Source organism: Cyprinus carpio, chromosome A12 (genome assembly GCF_018340385.1).
Source record: "Cyprinus carpio isolate SPL01 chromosome A12, ASM1834038v1, whole genome shotgun sequence".
In the NCBI taxonomy this organism is placed as follows: Eukaryota; Metazoa; Chordata; class Actinopteri; order Cypriniformes; family Cyprinidae; genus Cyprinus; species Cyprinus carpio.
In genome coordinates this window covers 10,354,244-10,370,337 of record NC_056583.1, presented here as the reverse complement: position 1 = coordinate 10,370,337, position 16,094 = coordinate 10,354,244, and the positions used below count along the sequence as shown (strand labels likewise).

Sequence of the window (16,094 nt, the reverse complement as noted above, 5' to 3'; positions counted from 1 at the left end):
GGTGCAATTAGCTTCTGTGTAATTTAAGCATGTGCATAATTATGAAGTAGTATCCACTCTGCATAGAGCTGACAACACGATTGAAGATGTACATTATACTCGCATTTATTTATTAATGTTCAAAAAATTCTGTAGACATATCATGCGGTGTGGCATGCAATGTTATATCACAGAAATTATAAATGATTTAAATGTATTATATAATTATATAATATTACAAATTATAACAAGAAAAAAAATCAATAATATTACAATATTATTAATTATATAGTCTATTAACATATACTGGGTTAACTAGTAAAAAAAAAAAAAAAAAAAAAAAAAAAAAAAAATTTTTTCTCATATTTACTAATATATATATATATATATGTGTGTGTGTGTGTGTGTGTGTGTCTGTACCTCAATGCACTGTTTAATCCAGAAGTGACTGCCCATGGCCTCCCAGTTCTGCGAGCAGCAAATATAAAGAAGCCTCTCATAGACTCGTCGCTTCATTGACCCATCAAACACCTCGAAAAACTTTGCTCTGATCAATGGCTGGGTGCAGCGTAGCCCTGACAAGAATGCTGGCTCCAGCTTGGATGTGATGTCACTTCCTGAGAGGTTCTCATCTCTGCAAAAAAATAAATAAATACTAAATTGCTTTAGACAAACGCTGCAAGACTGGTGTTGTGTGTACCTTCTGAGACAGCATGCAATGCAGAGTGACAATAAACAACATCGTGGGTCTGTAGTACACCACAGCTATTAAGGACTGCATGTGTTCTGGAATAGATACAACTAGAGCTGTTGACTTAAGCCTATGGGTTCTCACCAGGATGAATTGCTCCTGACGCTGGAGAAATGCTCTTTTTCCCAGGGTGATGGTAACCCCTAATGCAAATTGCCCCTCAGCAATCAACCACACCCAGCCCCAACTTTAGCAATCAAAATGGGGCCTACCACCCACCAGCCAGAGTCTTGTTGCTAATGGCAATAGATGGAAGGCCAGCACGGACAGCGGATCCTGTGATTAATCGGCGTAATTACCTGTAGACGTAATTAACGAGGTCCAGAAACTGGGCATTCAATTCAAGGTCATCAGGAAAGCGCTTCTCAATGTAGGTCATCATTTTCACCAGCAGAATGGATTTCTCTCTTGGATTAGGCACCTAGGAAAGAGAAACATAGACAGAGAGAGAGTAAGACAGCAGAAAGGAAGGGTATTGAAAGAGGAGAGCTGATGAGGAGAAGGGGGTAATAGACTGATACAGTCCATTTATCTTTCATCTATCAGGAGAGCTGTGCAGAACCTTCGCTCTGCTCCTTTTCCCTCCCTGTATGCTCTCTAGCCTCGGGCTAACAGAACAGACACCTGGGATCAGCTGTCCGGGCCACAGCGCACTGAATACACAATGCCTCATTTACAGCAGGAAAGGCTTTGAGCTCAAATGTTTAACACTTTGTCGACAAAAGGTTGGTTTACTATTGTGCGGTTTAGCAAGTCTACAGAAATGGAAATCATACAATTACACCATGTTGTTAAATCAATAACGCATGAAATATCAATCAGGCTAAGCCATTTGTAGTTGATTACCCCAAGATCTATAAGCACTATGGTGCTATCAAAACAAACTATTTGACAATCAATTGTAAAAATGAATTAAAAATAAGTAAATAAATAAATACATCAATTTAAAATTCCTTTTAAAATGTCTTGTCATAAATTATCAGCACATGGTTTAAACCATTTCAATCAGAGGGTCAGGCACAAAGGTGTCTCAGCAAACTTCCAGGGTAGCCCAACAAGTCTTAAAGTTATTTAAATTTAGTTATCTTACCATAATCTAAACAACAAAAAACAACAACACTAAAAGATAAAGACATACTACATTAAACTGAACTAGTCAACTTTCAAGTGTCATCTTTGCTACTTAATTTTAGTCTTTCTGGACTTGGGAGTTTTGAGTTTGGATCATTGTTAAAGTGTGTTTACATAGTACAATATAATCTAAACTAAGACCAAAGAAAATTCCTCATAATATGACACCAGGTGAATTATTATTTTGAGAGAACTATTTTATTCTGTGAGGATTTACCTGGTTGGTGGCCATGGGGTTGCCAGAGCTGTTCTTGACCCATTCCTCCACAATCTTCACCACAGCTCGAAGAATCTTCGGGTCGGGAGATTTCTCGATGAGGGATGTAAGGATGACTTGGATGAAGTTCTTCCTCATCTCCATGTTCATGACCGACAGCCTCTCCTTTACCAGATCCAAACTAAGCATGACCAACTCGCTTGTCACTACAGCCAACACAGAAGAACAAGAGCACGATTACATGACAGCAACACTATTTTCCCTTTAGTTGAGGTTCACAGGACTTCTATCTTTTCCCAAACCTAACAAAGAGGAAAAAAACTACACACAGGCTGACACACACAGAAAATGTTACAAGAATCTCAAAAAGACAACCATTGAACACACATCAAAAATTGTAAAAATTCTGCCTGCTGAAAGCGGGGGAAATGTGATTGAGTTTTAACATGGAAAGCCGTAGCAGCAAGGAGACAGGTTATGAGTTTAGTCTGGCCTCTGAATGTATTTTCTGCTTGATTTGCTCAAGGTAAAATGTGATTGTTCTGATGAGTCGAACCCTTGGGAGAGAATATGTTAGAGGCTGATTTCCAATTCGCCGCTGACTCACGCTGTGAGCGGGTCTTGGGCGACACTGTCAGGGTGACATTGCAGCGTGAGGCCTGCACAGGACTTGCAGGGTCGAAAGTGTGCGAATGTGTGTGTGTCTGTTCAATCCCATCTCTATGTACCATTTAAAAACCATAATAGCATCTAGAAGGCACTGAGCAGATGGGATTGTCTGGATTTTATATTCTGGTGGACACAGTGGGAGATTTTTGCCTTCAATCACAGAAGATGTTTCTCAGTATGGATGGATTTGTGGGCCGGTCTCTGAACATTTGATTGGCCCTCCTGCAGCACCCAGTGGTCAAATATGGACAGCGCACACTGAAGTCTTAGGGTTCTCTCTCTCTCTCACTCTGCTCCAAGGTGACAACGTGTCTTTTTGTCTTTCTGCCCACTTTTTAAACTCCTCCAGATGACTGCAGACAACAGGATTAAAGCTGTCCCAGTAAGAGCGTATTTTTCCATCATACTGTCAAGAGCCTAAATTTAAGACAGACTTGTCAGTTCTGGGCCAAGAGGAAGAGGACCCGTTCTGTCAGACAAAGCAATAGATCTCAACCTACCTCAGCTGGCTTCCATATACTATCCAAAATAAAGACAAGCTTGAAATCTTTAAAGGCTTGAAAACAGCTTCCTGGAAGGGAGGAAGTGATCTTAACCAAGCGCAGATGGGTTAATGACAGAAAGAGGCCAATGCTAAAGCACAAAATTGTCTAAATTAAGTATAGCATACTATATTTCATTAACTTAACATGGTTGCTTCTAGACAGCAGCCAATTAGGATCGATTCAGATGATTTAGTGATCCACCGAGTGCCATCAACATAAGACCTGTTCTGACCTGTGTGCTGCCTGTTCTGTTTAAATTTACTTAGTGGGTCAGTGCATTAAGACTTCTATCAAAAATTTGTTGACTGCTAAATTATAAAGTCAAATTATCTTCTATTTTAGGAGACTTATTGACACACAGGATCTGCAGGGGTCCTCTGTATGATGTAATTTCCTGTTTTTCATGGCATGGTCTGAAGAAGATCTGAATTGAGTTTGGTGAGAAATTGGACCAACAGTCTAGGAGGATTTTGAAAAGCAAGTTAAAGAAAATCTTAATGTTGGACAGGAAGTGTGGCCTATTATGGCAAAACTGTTCAGAATTTACAATTTTTCATATCTCCAGACCACTAGGTGGTACTGTATCAAAATTCTCCAGGTAGCCTGGTTGCGGCAAAACATACTAAGTTTGGTCTCAATGTGCTAAAGGGGTTGCGAAGATGCAGCCCTCACATTCATTTTGGTGTGATCGTCAAATTTGTTTGCACGTTATTTGAGAACAGTTTAATCAGCTTGAATTCCATAACTGCTTGTTGGCATGGTCTGAAGATGATCGATACGATGAACGAGTAAAGGTTAAAAAAAGAAGATTTTTCAGAAAATTCAACAAGAGAAAAAAATGTAATTGCGGAAAATGATGTCAGAAGGTGCATTCGAATCATACAGGTAGAGACTCCAAATTTGTTATATATTAATGTTTAGACTGTCTTTTATTCTGTGTGCCAAATTTCATAAATTTTCCGCAAGCAGTTCAATGTGCAACCATAGACAAAAGAGCAGAAGGAGAAAAAAAAAATTATTATTAGCCACGTTTCCACTGTTGTGCCAAAAGCAGGCGTGCTAGTGCGTGCCAGGGCCACGTGTGTTTCCACTGTCACTTCCGGGGCTTGATTGTGCCTCGTCGAGGGTTCCTTGGGGCCAACGGCCAGGAATTTTCGGCCCGCCGAATACCTTGGGACAAAGTGGGCCAGCTGGTGCTAGGGCGAGTGGTCATGAACAAAGGTGGAGTTTATCTGAGTTAGAGACGGTTGGCAACGCTGCTCACTTCCCATGTTTTCATATGAAGCTTCCAGCTAGCATCAACATTTAAGACATTTAAAACAATTTAAAATGGCAAAACTCACTTTCAGACACCAGCGAGTATATAATAAGAACACGTTATGATTATGAAAATACCAGAGACCGCTTGAAGAACTTAGACAAATCATATATGGTTATAATCATGTATTTATTTGGTTTAATATTTCTGCTTCCTCCATGTGTGCCTCCTCATAAATTTCATATACTCTGTGTAACTGGTATAACTCAGCTTTTCTGTCTGTGAGCTTCCTCTGTTGCTTTGCCTCCACTTTGTGTCTCAAAACTTATCTATTCTCTGTTGCTTTTAGCTTATAAGACTGTTTGGTCTTAAATTGTTTTGCTACTATTAGTGTACTTTATAAGTGTTTTGTTTTAAACTGTTTTGCTGACTTTAGAGTACTAAATCTTTTATTTTATTCTAACTTGTACAGCACTTTGGTCGGCCTGTGCCCGTTTTTATATGTGCTTTATAAATAAACTGAACTTGAACTTGAACTTTGGCTGAATAGATAAAAGTAAAGTGAGATGGGATAGCAGTCAAACCTCCTCAGATTACACGCATTGTGGAAAATTTATATTAATGCTCATTCTTTCTGAAGAAATTTGTCAGAAACATACAAGGGTTTTGTCAGTATTTTTCTGTAGTGCTATATGTCGCATTTGGACTTAAAAGCCCTAATGGAGTTGTTTTGTGCACTCCTATCATCACAAATAAATAGAGCAGCTGTGACTTAACAAGTATGTGTTTAGTCTCTTTTAATGTGAAAATGTTAAGTTCATTTTACAATATAGTTTCATTAATTTTCCCCTCGCTAGAGAAATTCTGGGGTTGTATGATGTTTGCTTCAAAGAGGTGTGTCAAGGGAGGGTTTTACAGTAGCGCTGGCCCAACAGTGAAAACGCGGCTTGATATTTGGCTCATGGCTTGAGGTGTGAGGCCATTGGCCCAGCACGGCTCGTTATTAGCCCTGTCCCAACAGTGGAAAAGCAGATATTAGGTGCTTCGTTAACAACAGGGGAAGTCGTGGCCTAATGGTTAGAGAGTCTGACTCGTAATCCAAAGGTTGCAAGTTCAAGTCTCGTGCCGTCAGGAATTGTAGGTGGGGGGAGTGATTGTACAGCGCTCTCTCCTCCCTCAATACCACGACTGAGGTGCCCTTGAGCAAGGCACCGAATCCCCAATTGTTCACCGGGCGCCGCAGCATAAATGGCTGCCCACTGCTCCGGGTGTGTGTTCACGGTGTGTGTGTGTGTGTGTGTGTGTGCGTGTGTGTGTTCACTGCTGTGTGTGTGCACTTTGGATGGGTTAAATGCAGAGAACAAATTCCGAGTATGGCTCACCATACTTGGCTGTATGTCACATCACTTTCACTTTTTTTTATAATCATAATAATAGACCATTTCAACTATTTGAGGTGAAATTAATTTTGAATGTATCTGTGGGGGAAAATGTCTTTGACACAAGAGTCTAAAGAATGGTCACCTGTGCTGGTTTCTGCGGTTCCGGGGTTGGGTTGTGGGCTCAGGTGCTCTCTCACCATCTTCTGAAGGGAACGCATAAAGACGGAAATGAGGCGGTCGATGTAGCTGGAGTTGTTGCTGCAGGCCGACTTCAGGATCATCAGCGTTCCTGGAAGCAGAGAGGAGAGAGAAGCTGGTAACATGATGCCCCGCTGCCCTCACAACACTGTCAGGAACATCGAGCGACATGAGCCTGCTAATGACTTTGGGTGCCGCTCCTTTGTCCCTGTAGTTGTATTACAAGGACGTTTCTGGAGAAATCTAAGCGAGTTACCGGGTAAGGAAGGAGACAAAAAAAGCATGAGTAATGCATTTCTTAGATCACAGCTCTGGGGAGGAAAGATAAATGTAAAAAGTCACCCTCGATGGAGACACATACAGTACATCTGTGGTAAATGTAACTCTAGAGCACTGCCAGAGTGGAATCAGAAGGCATTTATTGAACAATGGTGCCATTTTGAGCTGAAATGAAACACTGGTAACTAGGGCTGTGCGATATGAAAAAAAAACATATCGTGATTTCTTTGATAAATTTTGCGATTACGATTTACATTTAGGCACGCTGCATTCTGATTGGATTGGATAGCATACTGCGGGAGGTCGGGGCCGCGGAAAATCGTGCTATAAAGCAATTTAGAAATCGCACATGCACAAATCAGGATTTTATGACGATTTCGATTAATCGCACAGCCCTACTGGTAACTTTAGAAGGTTATCCAATAGAGTTTCAGCACTTTTTGTTTTCAATTATGAAATATAATTAAAGATGAACTCTAAGTTGTGAAACAACTAAGTTGTTATTACAATAAAATATAAAGTTTTATCTGAAATGGATTCACACTAAAGTACAGTACTATTCCAAAGTTTAGGGTTGGTAGAGTCTTCACCAAGTCTGCTTTTATTTGATCAAAAATACAGTAAAAAAAACTGTAATCTTGTGAAATGTTATGCATCCTTGCTGCACAGGAGTAGTAATTTGTTAAAAAAAAAAAAACCTTCTGAATAGTAATGTACAAAATGCAATAATAACTGTACAATTACAATTAAGTACATAAATATATGATTTACATTCTAAGCTTAGTATATAGCAGAAAAGAAAGCTTTTTGAAAACCATGTATTTTATGTTGGGGAAGATATTCCAGAATAACTCCCTTTGGTTATATAGTAGAGCGATTACATTTTCTCACCGAACAATTGAGTTGGGTTAGCGCTGCTGGCTTTCTCGTAGTTGGTGAGGCCTTCATAAATGACCTTCCCTACAGCAGCGTACAAACACTCCAGCTCCTCATACTTGGAAGCCACTGTGGATGTGCCTAAAGAAAAACCAAAATATCAGAAGAAATTGTTTTAATGTACATAGTTACCACAGGTTTATTTGAAAAACTAGCACAAACTGGAAAATCTTATAAAGAGATAACCAATTACAGAAATGGGGCTTTAACATATAAGGTTGTCGATAATCACTAGTGTGTCTAAAGTTATTTCACACACCCTCTGTGGAGATTCAACCAATGCATGTTTCTGTTAACAGCTGCTCACCATTATACTGGCCTTTAGGCTGTCTAGAGTGTTTCTTGCACTCGATTAAATCAAATGAAGTAATTATTGTTCACCATACATATCCACAGCTATGCACAAATGAGGTCTCTAGGAGAAGATATCATCAATCTGAGCTTAATCTACTCACTGGGTTCTGTGGGGAAGGTGCTCATGAGTCTGGACAGGAGGGAGTGAACTGCCCTCAACACTTTGGTGTTGCCACAGGTCATGCAAGCCGCAATGCCACGCTGCAGGGGCTTGAAGTGCGCAAGAATGGCTGGAGGCTGCAGCACTGACAGAAGGAAGCTGAGAATCTCAAGCCCTGTGCAGATGTTGGAGAAGTTGGCCTGGTTTGGCTGCTCCTGAAAAACAGAGGAGGACTGATGAGGTACAGAGGAACTGACACTAGTTCAGTTCAAAAGTTTGAGGTTGTTAAGATATCTGTTTTTGGGAAAATTGTTTTTTGCTCCCCAAGCATGCATTTATATGATCAAAAGCATAAGTAAAATTGTAAGTGTGAAATGTAATATTGTGAAATATTAGTACAATTTAGAATAACCGTTTTCTATTCTAATATATTTTAAAGTGAATCTTATTGCTATGATGGCAAAGCTGAATTTTAAATGTCACATGATTCTTCAGAAATAATGTGCTGCATATGCTGATATGAGCTTAAGAAACATTTCTTATTAATGTTGAAAACAGTTGTGCTGCTTAATATTTTTTGGAAACCATGATACTTTTTTTGAGGGTTTTTTGATGAATAGAAAGTTCAAAAGAACTGCATTTACTTGAAATATAAATCTTTCAGAACATTGTAAATTTCTTCACTGTCACTTTTGATCAATTTTAAACATCCATGCTGAATAAAAGTATTAATTAAAAAAAAATCCTGCAAGTTGTTGTAGTTTTCCATTTAACTTGCGTACTTTAAGCACAGTTTACTTCATTTGTATGTTTGATTAATGGTTTCTGATTAAACACCTGTTCACTTTATTAAATACCTGAAGCAATGCTTACATAATTTTACTAAACATTTTGAAATGAAGCAGCATGTCCGATGGCATACTGGCACGTTTAAGCTGTGGTATCGAGAATCATGACATTTTACTGGACTACTGAAACCTCTGACACCGCACAAATTGTTCTAATTAACTGAAACTGGCAACTTAAATTTTCAAAAACCCCTTCTTTGTCTCATTTAAGTCAAGTAATGCACAGGCTTGGCACAATGAGTAAAAACCAGTGCTGATTAGGCTTTAGGGGCTACTGAATATTGACAACTAAGGTCTGGCCCCCGAGACACGGTGGACAGATTTGCACAAAGCTAAGCTCGTCCCTGCAGCCTGTCCTTTAAATAACTGACAAGCTGACACAATGAGATGATAAAAGCCCCTCGGATTTGCAGCACTGGTCATTAGTTTGTTTAAGAGAGCTGAAAAGAGCACCTCGCTCCCTCAACGGGGCTCTGGGGCGCAGACGATGAGTGACCTGTTTGTCAAACTCATGTCACAGAAAGTGTCATTGACCCACTCTGAAAATAAAGATGGAAGGGATGGTAGGGTGGTAATCGTCAGCTTTTCTGGCTGTTCGAGGGCATAAGAGAGACTGGGAGGCATCTTATGAACATCAGTTTTTCCAAAACAAAAGACATGATCTAATCTTTGGATGAGCAAAGGGCAAATTAAAAGGTTGAACAAGGTATAGGCAGGCTCCTCTCTGCCATATCACAGCATTAAAATCACTGGCCTACATGAGCAGAGAAAGCTCTTGCCCTGAAAAGAATAAATAGAGTGGTGTATCTGAATGACAGGAAGTCCTCTGCCTGATAACAGGCGGAATGAGAGAGATGAAGTGAAGTTGCAGTGATAATAGTGCAGGTGGTGGACGCTCACTAACTGAGAGCTGTTCTCTCAGATGACAGCTCAGTTAGTCACACCAGTGAACTCCAAAGAAAGAAAAATCTTTCAGAAGAGTGAGGATATCGATTTGGCTGGGATAAAAACAGCTTGGAAAGGCACCGGAAATAATGAAGAGGGATGTGAGATGAACAGGATATGGCGATCTACGCCAAGCTGAAGACTTTAAGGCCTGTTCACACAAAGACAAATATTCGGTGCAATAAACATTTTAATCTGAATAAACGCTTGTTAATGTGTCTGTTCAGACTGACACAAAACACAATTAATCTTTTCCAAGAAAACTGGCCAAACAATAGGATTCTTGCTGTTCATTGCATGGCAAGAGCCACTGCTGTTACATAAAACCATGACTTGGTGGCGCTCACAAACGAAGCAGATTCACTAAGATCCAATGAACAGCAGAGGAATAATCCCAGAACTGGCTCTCGTTTCTGCACTCTTTAATTTGGTGTTATTAGATTAAGACCATAGGGGACACAAAAATGAAAACATGCAAACACTGTTTCACCTCCTTTCTTCTCTGTGACAAATGGGTGTCAGAAACAGAAAGTTATGTAACACTGTGTCGCAGAGTAACCAGGGTGCTTCTGCTTTTCTAAGTGCGCCACCTATTGTCAGAGAGTGAATTTGTAGTTTCATGCATCACATTTGCTGTTTTTTTTTTTTTAAACAATGGTCTGTATTTTTCTTCTTTTCCTTTTAGAAAATAAGGTAAGAACTCATAAATCTCATATGCAGCCTCAAATTTATATAAATAATTTATTATATAAGAATAAAAAAAAAGAAACCAAAACCCACCAGCTTTCAGACTTACCACAGTCATAAGGAGCTTGTCGAACCACTGCAGTTTAAGTTCGGCACGGGGCCACATGTCTGGTCTGAGGGCAGTCTTCATGAGGTTCACACAGCGACGAGACAGCAGCTCACCGGGAGAGCCTGCCACATTAGTGCTATCATTTACCTGCAGAAATGAGCTTATGTAAGTATTAGTGGACACCAGAAGGACTCACTAAGCAGGTATGAGATAACTACCTGGCACGCGATGCGGATGAGGAAGTTGACCACCGTATCTGTGTGCTGTTTTTCCACAGGTTTGGTAAGTAGAGCCTCTGTGCCTGGCATCGACTGACTGCGGCCAAAGACCTGCGCATACAAACACAAACACAATACAGCCAATGTACTCAAACATGGCACGGTCCATCAGGACAGAGAGCGCAAGAGACTGATTGCAGTGGTCACACTGCAGCGAGTGGTTTAAGGTTTCCTCACCGTGCCGACACCACCAGCAGCAGTGCGAAATCTCTTTACATCTTGCGCCGAGTCAACAGACATTCCTCTCTTCATAGCAGCAGAGGCTCCGCTCGTGCCCTCGCCCACACTTCCTGGATCAGCTTCCGATTCCGGCTGAGACAAGTGAGAAATTCAAACCCAATTTTCATTACATTAAATTAATCGCAAAAGACCAAAACACTGTTTCTATAATAAGAACACTTATTTCCTGGTAACAGACCTGTTGGTCTTTGATTCTCTGGAGCTCCCATTTGATGACCACCTCAGCTAAGTCCACTGCCAACTTCCTCTGCTCAATAGTTACACTGGGGGTGAAGCCCAATCGCTGCATAGCACTGATCATGTGCTGAACCAGGTGATGTCTCACTGGGTAATAAACCTGTAAGCAGAGAAACTTACACTCAAGCAAACTTTACAAATAAATAAATAAATAAAAAAATGTTACATGATCTACCAAGCAAACTAATACCCATGGCTGTGCAATAAAAACTGAATAATGTTAATACGGGAAAATAATACTGACTGCAGTATGGGAGATGTTAGTATAACTGGCAAGAGTGACTATACATACTCTGAAGTGCTGTACAATGAGGTGAAGTATATGGACGAGCTGAGGAACTGTGTGGCCCTCCTCCACAATGATCTTGCGGGTCCAGTGTGTGAGCATCTGATGACCATCCTCCATCCGAGCAGGTACAGCAGGTGTGAGAATTGCCATGGCTTGCCGAACAATGGCACGTGCTTCCATAGTATGAGCCTTTAGCAGACTGTGGAAAACCTGCACAGAACAGATACACCGACATTTAGCAACATTTCACAAAAGGAAGTTGACTACTGAAGTGAGTTAACCAAAGACTTAACTTTGAGTAGCAAAAGCTTGGAGGTACACTTCTACTCTTTGAAATGTTGAGGTAAGAGAAGTGTTTGAGTTTTCTGTACTCTACAATCTATTTGTACCTACATTTACATTTGGAGATTTCATATCTGATATCAGTCAGCTGGTCAGCTTTAATCACTACACATGATTAAACCTGGAAAATATTCATAGACTTCAAAGATTCTGTTACAGCTGTTAAAAAAAAAAAATTGTACCCGTCTTTGTTCAGACAAAATCAGGAAAAAAAATCATTTCAGTATTTTTGCCAGCTGGAGTTTTAGTACATGCCTACCTGTAACACAATCTTTTTGTGAATGGCAAACTTGGCGATAATGTGAGCCAGCAAGAGGTGGCCACTGTACTTGCAGGCTGGATCCACGCAGGTTTTGGGGAGCAGGCAAGGCCAAGCGAAGGTCATAAGACGCCTCAGCTTGCTATTCCTGCTCTTGTTGTTGTCATGGATGTGATGAGGAGCGTGCTCTACCAGCAGGGTTGAGAACTGAAGCAGGTAGATCCTCAATGAATCAGCCAGGTCTGCCTGCTTCTCAGGGTCAAGGACCTACAATAACAGGAAAAATGTGTCACAAAACACTAAAAGATGCATTGTTTTTAGGGCTGTGAGGCCACAGCTGTGACATATAGCAGATAAAAAAAAGAAAAAAGTTAGTTTAAACTTGAACAGCTTCCTTTCCTGCTGGAGATGTTAAAAAAACAAACCCAGGGAACAAACGGACTGTTTGGTTTACTCTTTGCTATGATTAGCAGCAGGGGAGAGACAATCAATTTAAGCGTGAAATAAATGAAGGCTATTAACCTTCACTCTGTGTCTGATTGAGTTTGCTTGAAAAACAAACACTATGACCTTTATTGTGGCCTTGACATTTCTGCCAGTGAAATAACAGCCAGAGGTCATCCTAGATGAACTGGTGACTCGATAAAGACAGAGTGACAGCATTGCCAGTGGTGCTGGGCTGGGGCCTGCTGGAGAGGATCACCTTGGTGATGAAGACACTAGTGATGCTCTCAGGGTTGTCACCCTCTGGATTGGGCGGCCCCAGAAGTTGCTCGCCTTCCCCTTTCTCAAAGCTGTACAGGAAGGCTGGGTTCAGGATGTGCTGCAACACCTGGACAGTGGACACATAACACATAAGATATAACATAAGTTACATTTATGTATTTACACTGAGGATTTCAAAGAACTGGGAAGGTATTCGTTTATCAAATATAAACAGTATTACAATTGTATGCGAAAAAAATTATTTTGTTGCCTGTTATTCATTCCATAGGTCTTGGACTGGACTCCAAACTTACACCATGACATAGAAACAGCATGTCATTATATATAACACTAATAGCTTAGTTTCTGCTTTACACTATAAATTTGAAAGAAAAAAAATCACAAATTAATAAGCATGTCAACAATGTACCACTTGGTAGTTTAAGCTATGGGAAAATACTACCTTTATTCAAGACAATAGTTTGTCTAGTCAGACACAATGGTTGTGTTGTTTGCTAGCTGAAGTGTCGCATCAGCATGTGGTCTGTGGATTTATTCAAACATGGGGACCGTGGGGCTGCAGGTGTTCCTTCATTATCCCTCATCCTAATGAGCCCCTCTACCGTTCATATGAGTGATGGATCACAACAAATACTTTTCTACACGATCCATCACAGCCAAAACCGCCACGACTCCAGCTGCCTAAAAACATCACCTTAAACGTGTATTCTGTTAAGAGTGCGCAGCTGCTGAGCTCTCCTGGGGAATGTTTGGGATGCAGCGTCTGTCTGGCTGTGAGGGGTGATTTAGCAGAGCAAGAACAGCCTCTGCCATCAAAGCTGTGAAGACTATCCGCCGATGCACTGCTACCGTTTCTCACTGTCATTGCAGAGGGTGACAATTTGAGGGGAACATCCAGTTCATTTTAATAAACTGCCATTTGATCTCCTTCTTGAACTTGGAGTTCTTTCACATGAATAAAAATTAAGTGGGAATAAGCAACACAGCCTTGAATATCCCGACTGACCCGTTTACCAGTGGGTCCTGGTACTCCAGGTAGGGCATGCACACTATAAACACCCCTCAACAGGTGTAGACAATAAGGATGATTAAAAGAATCAATAAAGAATCCCATTGTCAAAAATACTACATTAAACTATGTGATATGTGGTCATTTCAAACATTCCAAAAACTGCAATTTAAAAAAAAAAAATTTAAATCAGTGAGTGAAAATGACACCCAAAAAAAGTAAAAATCTAAACTACTGTCGCATCTGTCTACTGTCAAGCTAGCAGAAAAAAATTCTTTCTGTTGAGCCCTGCTCCATCAACTGTTACTCATCTTCTCCAGGGCTGATTAAAGGCAAACCTTTAGAATATGAGCAATGGCTATTAGAGTAATCTGCAGACAAATATTCATTAGCGTTCTTCAAAGACTTCGGTTGACTGTGAAGACGCGCCTTTGAGAACCGAGTGAGTCATGCACGGCCAGTCCCTGTCATGCTCCCCTTCTTGAGCAAACATATTCAGCAGGGGCTGGTTGTTGGCTGCATTAGATGCTCAGCGCTAAGAGAGCGTGACACTGTGCCACTCTCAACAGAAATATACAGCAAAGGTGAAATTTAAAAAGCTGACCATGGAAAAAACGAGAGGTCATCACAAAGGCAAAATTCATGGGAGTTTCTTCTCAACATGTTAATACTCACAGGTGTATGAATGGTATATCCTCACCTTCGCCTTGAGCTCATCATTAAAGTGTGGGTCATTGAACTCCACAAAGCGGAAGAAGAGCGCTCGTTTGTGTGTGATGCTGTAGTTCTTGGGGATCTCCTCCTCCATGTACTCCTTCAGGAAGGTCATGTTGCACAGGAAGCGGCCAGTGAAGGCTCTCAGCAGCTGAAAGAGTAGCTCAATCTCAGAGTAGTTGCGTCTGAAAGGAAATGTACAACTTTAGTGTAAAAATCAAAGTAAAAACATTGCGTTTCCATTTTCCAAGCTATTAAAGGGATAGTACACCCAAAAATGAAAATTTGATGTTTATCTGCTTACCCCCAGAGCATCCAAGTGTAGGTGACTGTGTTTCATCAGTAGAACACAAACAAAGATTTTTAACTCAAACCGTTGCAGTCTGTCAGTCATATAATCGAAGTAAATTGGAATCACGGCTTTGAGGGTCAAAAAAACATACACAAATAAAAACTAAATTAAACCCTGTGGCACGTGACGATACACTGATGTGTAAAGACACAAAACGATCGGTATGTGCAAGAAACTGAACAGTATTTATATCGTTTTTTACCTCTGAATCACCGCAACGTCTAAACTGTCCTGAGCGCGTTCTCAACAGCCGATGCGTGACCACAGACTGTATAAAAACATGGACGTAGTGTCCATGACATCACCCGTAGTTTTCTGAAGAGTGTTTTTGAAGCTCAAAGTGGGTGGAGCGGGCCGTCGCCATCTTGGCAGCGCGTCACTCCTGGATAATCGAAAAAGGCGTGAGCTGGTTGCTGAAGCCACGCCCACCTAGCACGACGGCAGTGTCAGCAGCGGCAATCCACCTGTCACTTAAGTGGCCACACCCTTAATTATGCAGAACTTTAAGGCTTAATATAATTTAAACAGGTGAGTTGTAAAAAAATTCAACCCCCTCACAGTTGTCATGAAGGGCAAAATTAGCTATATAGACCAAAATATTTTTATGAACCAGGCTGTAAACGTTTTTTTTTTTTTCTATGTTTGGTTGGTTTTTTTATGGGTGGTGAGTCTATGGGATTGACTCCCTTTTGCAGGCATCTTGTGGTGGGTTGTTGAATTATTGTTGTTGTAGTTTCTTTGTTGGCTTCCCGAGAGAGAGCGGGAGGTTGCCGCTTGCCCATGCCGCGTCTTCTTCTTGCTTTACGGCAGATCGCAGACTTAGTGCATTACCACCACCCATCTCTCAAATGGACGATTTTGACACTCCTAATTGAGATTATAGATAGAGTGTCAATGGTCCATTTGAGAGAGGTGGTGCGATCTGCTGTGAAGCAAGAAGAAGAAGTAGATGCGTCATGCACCGACTGAAGAAGACGACGCGAATGCGCTCAGGACAGTTCGGACATTGCAGTTTATCAAAGGTTAAAAACAATATAAATACAGTTCAGTTTCTTGCACAGACCGATCATTACATGTCTTTACACATCAATGTATCGTCACGAGCCACAGAGTTTAATTTGGTTTTGTTTGTTTATGTTTTATGACTCTCAAAGCCGTGATTCCCATCCACTTCCATTATATGACTGACAGACTGCAACGGTTTGAGTTAAAAATCTTTGTTTGTGTTCTACTGAAGAAACAAAGTCACCTACATCTTGG

The 16,094-nt window shown here is 40.8% G+C and overlaps 1 protein-coding gene across 1 annotated transcript in view; it reads right to left on the bottom strand.

Moving 5' to 3' along the window:
• Window positions 1-16,094, bottom strand: part of LOC109058487 (transformation/transcription domain-associated protein) — a 73,697-nt gene that overhangs the window by 33,458 nt on the left and 24,145 nt on the right. The window contains 14 exon segments of the mRNA XM_042767460.1: window positions 400-613; window positions 1,030-1,151; window positions 2,079-2,284; window positions 6,075-6,221; window positions 7,301-7,426; window positions 7,801-8,014; window positions 10,389-10,535; window positions 10,607-10,717; window positions 10,844-10,978; window positions 11,085-11,243; window positions 11,436-11,642; window positions 12,034-12,300; window positions 12,737-12,865; window positions 14,469-14,667. Coding sequence (XP_042623394.1) covers window positions 400-613; window positions 1,030-1,151; window positions 2,079-2,284; window positions 6,075-6,221; window positions 7,301-7,426; window positions 7,801-8,014; window positions 10,389-10,535; window positions 10,607-10,717; window positions 10,844-10,978; window positions 11,085-11,243; window positions 11,436-11,642; window positions 12,034-12,300; window positions 12,737-12,865; window positions 14,469-14,667 — 2,383 coding nt within the window.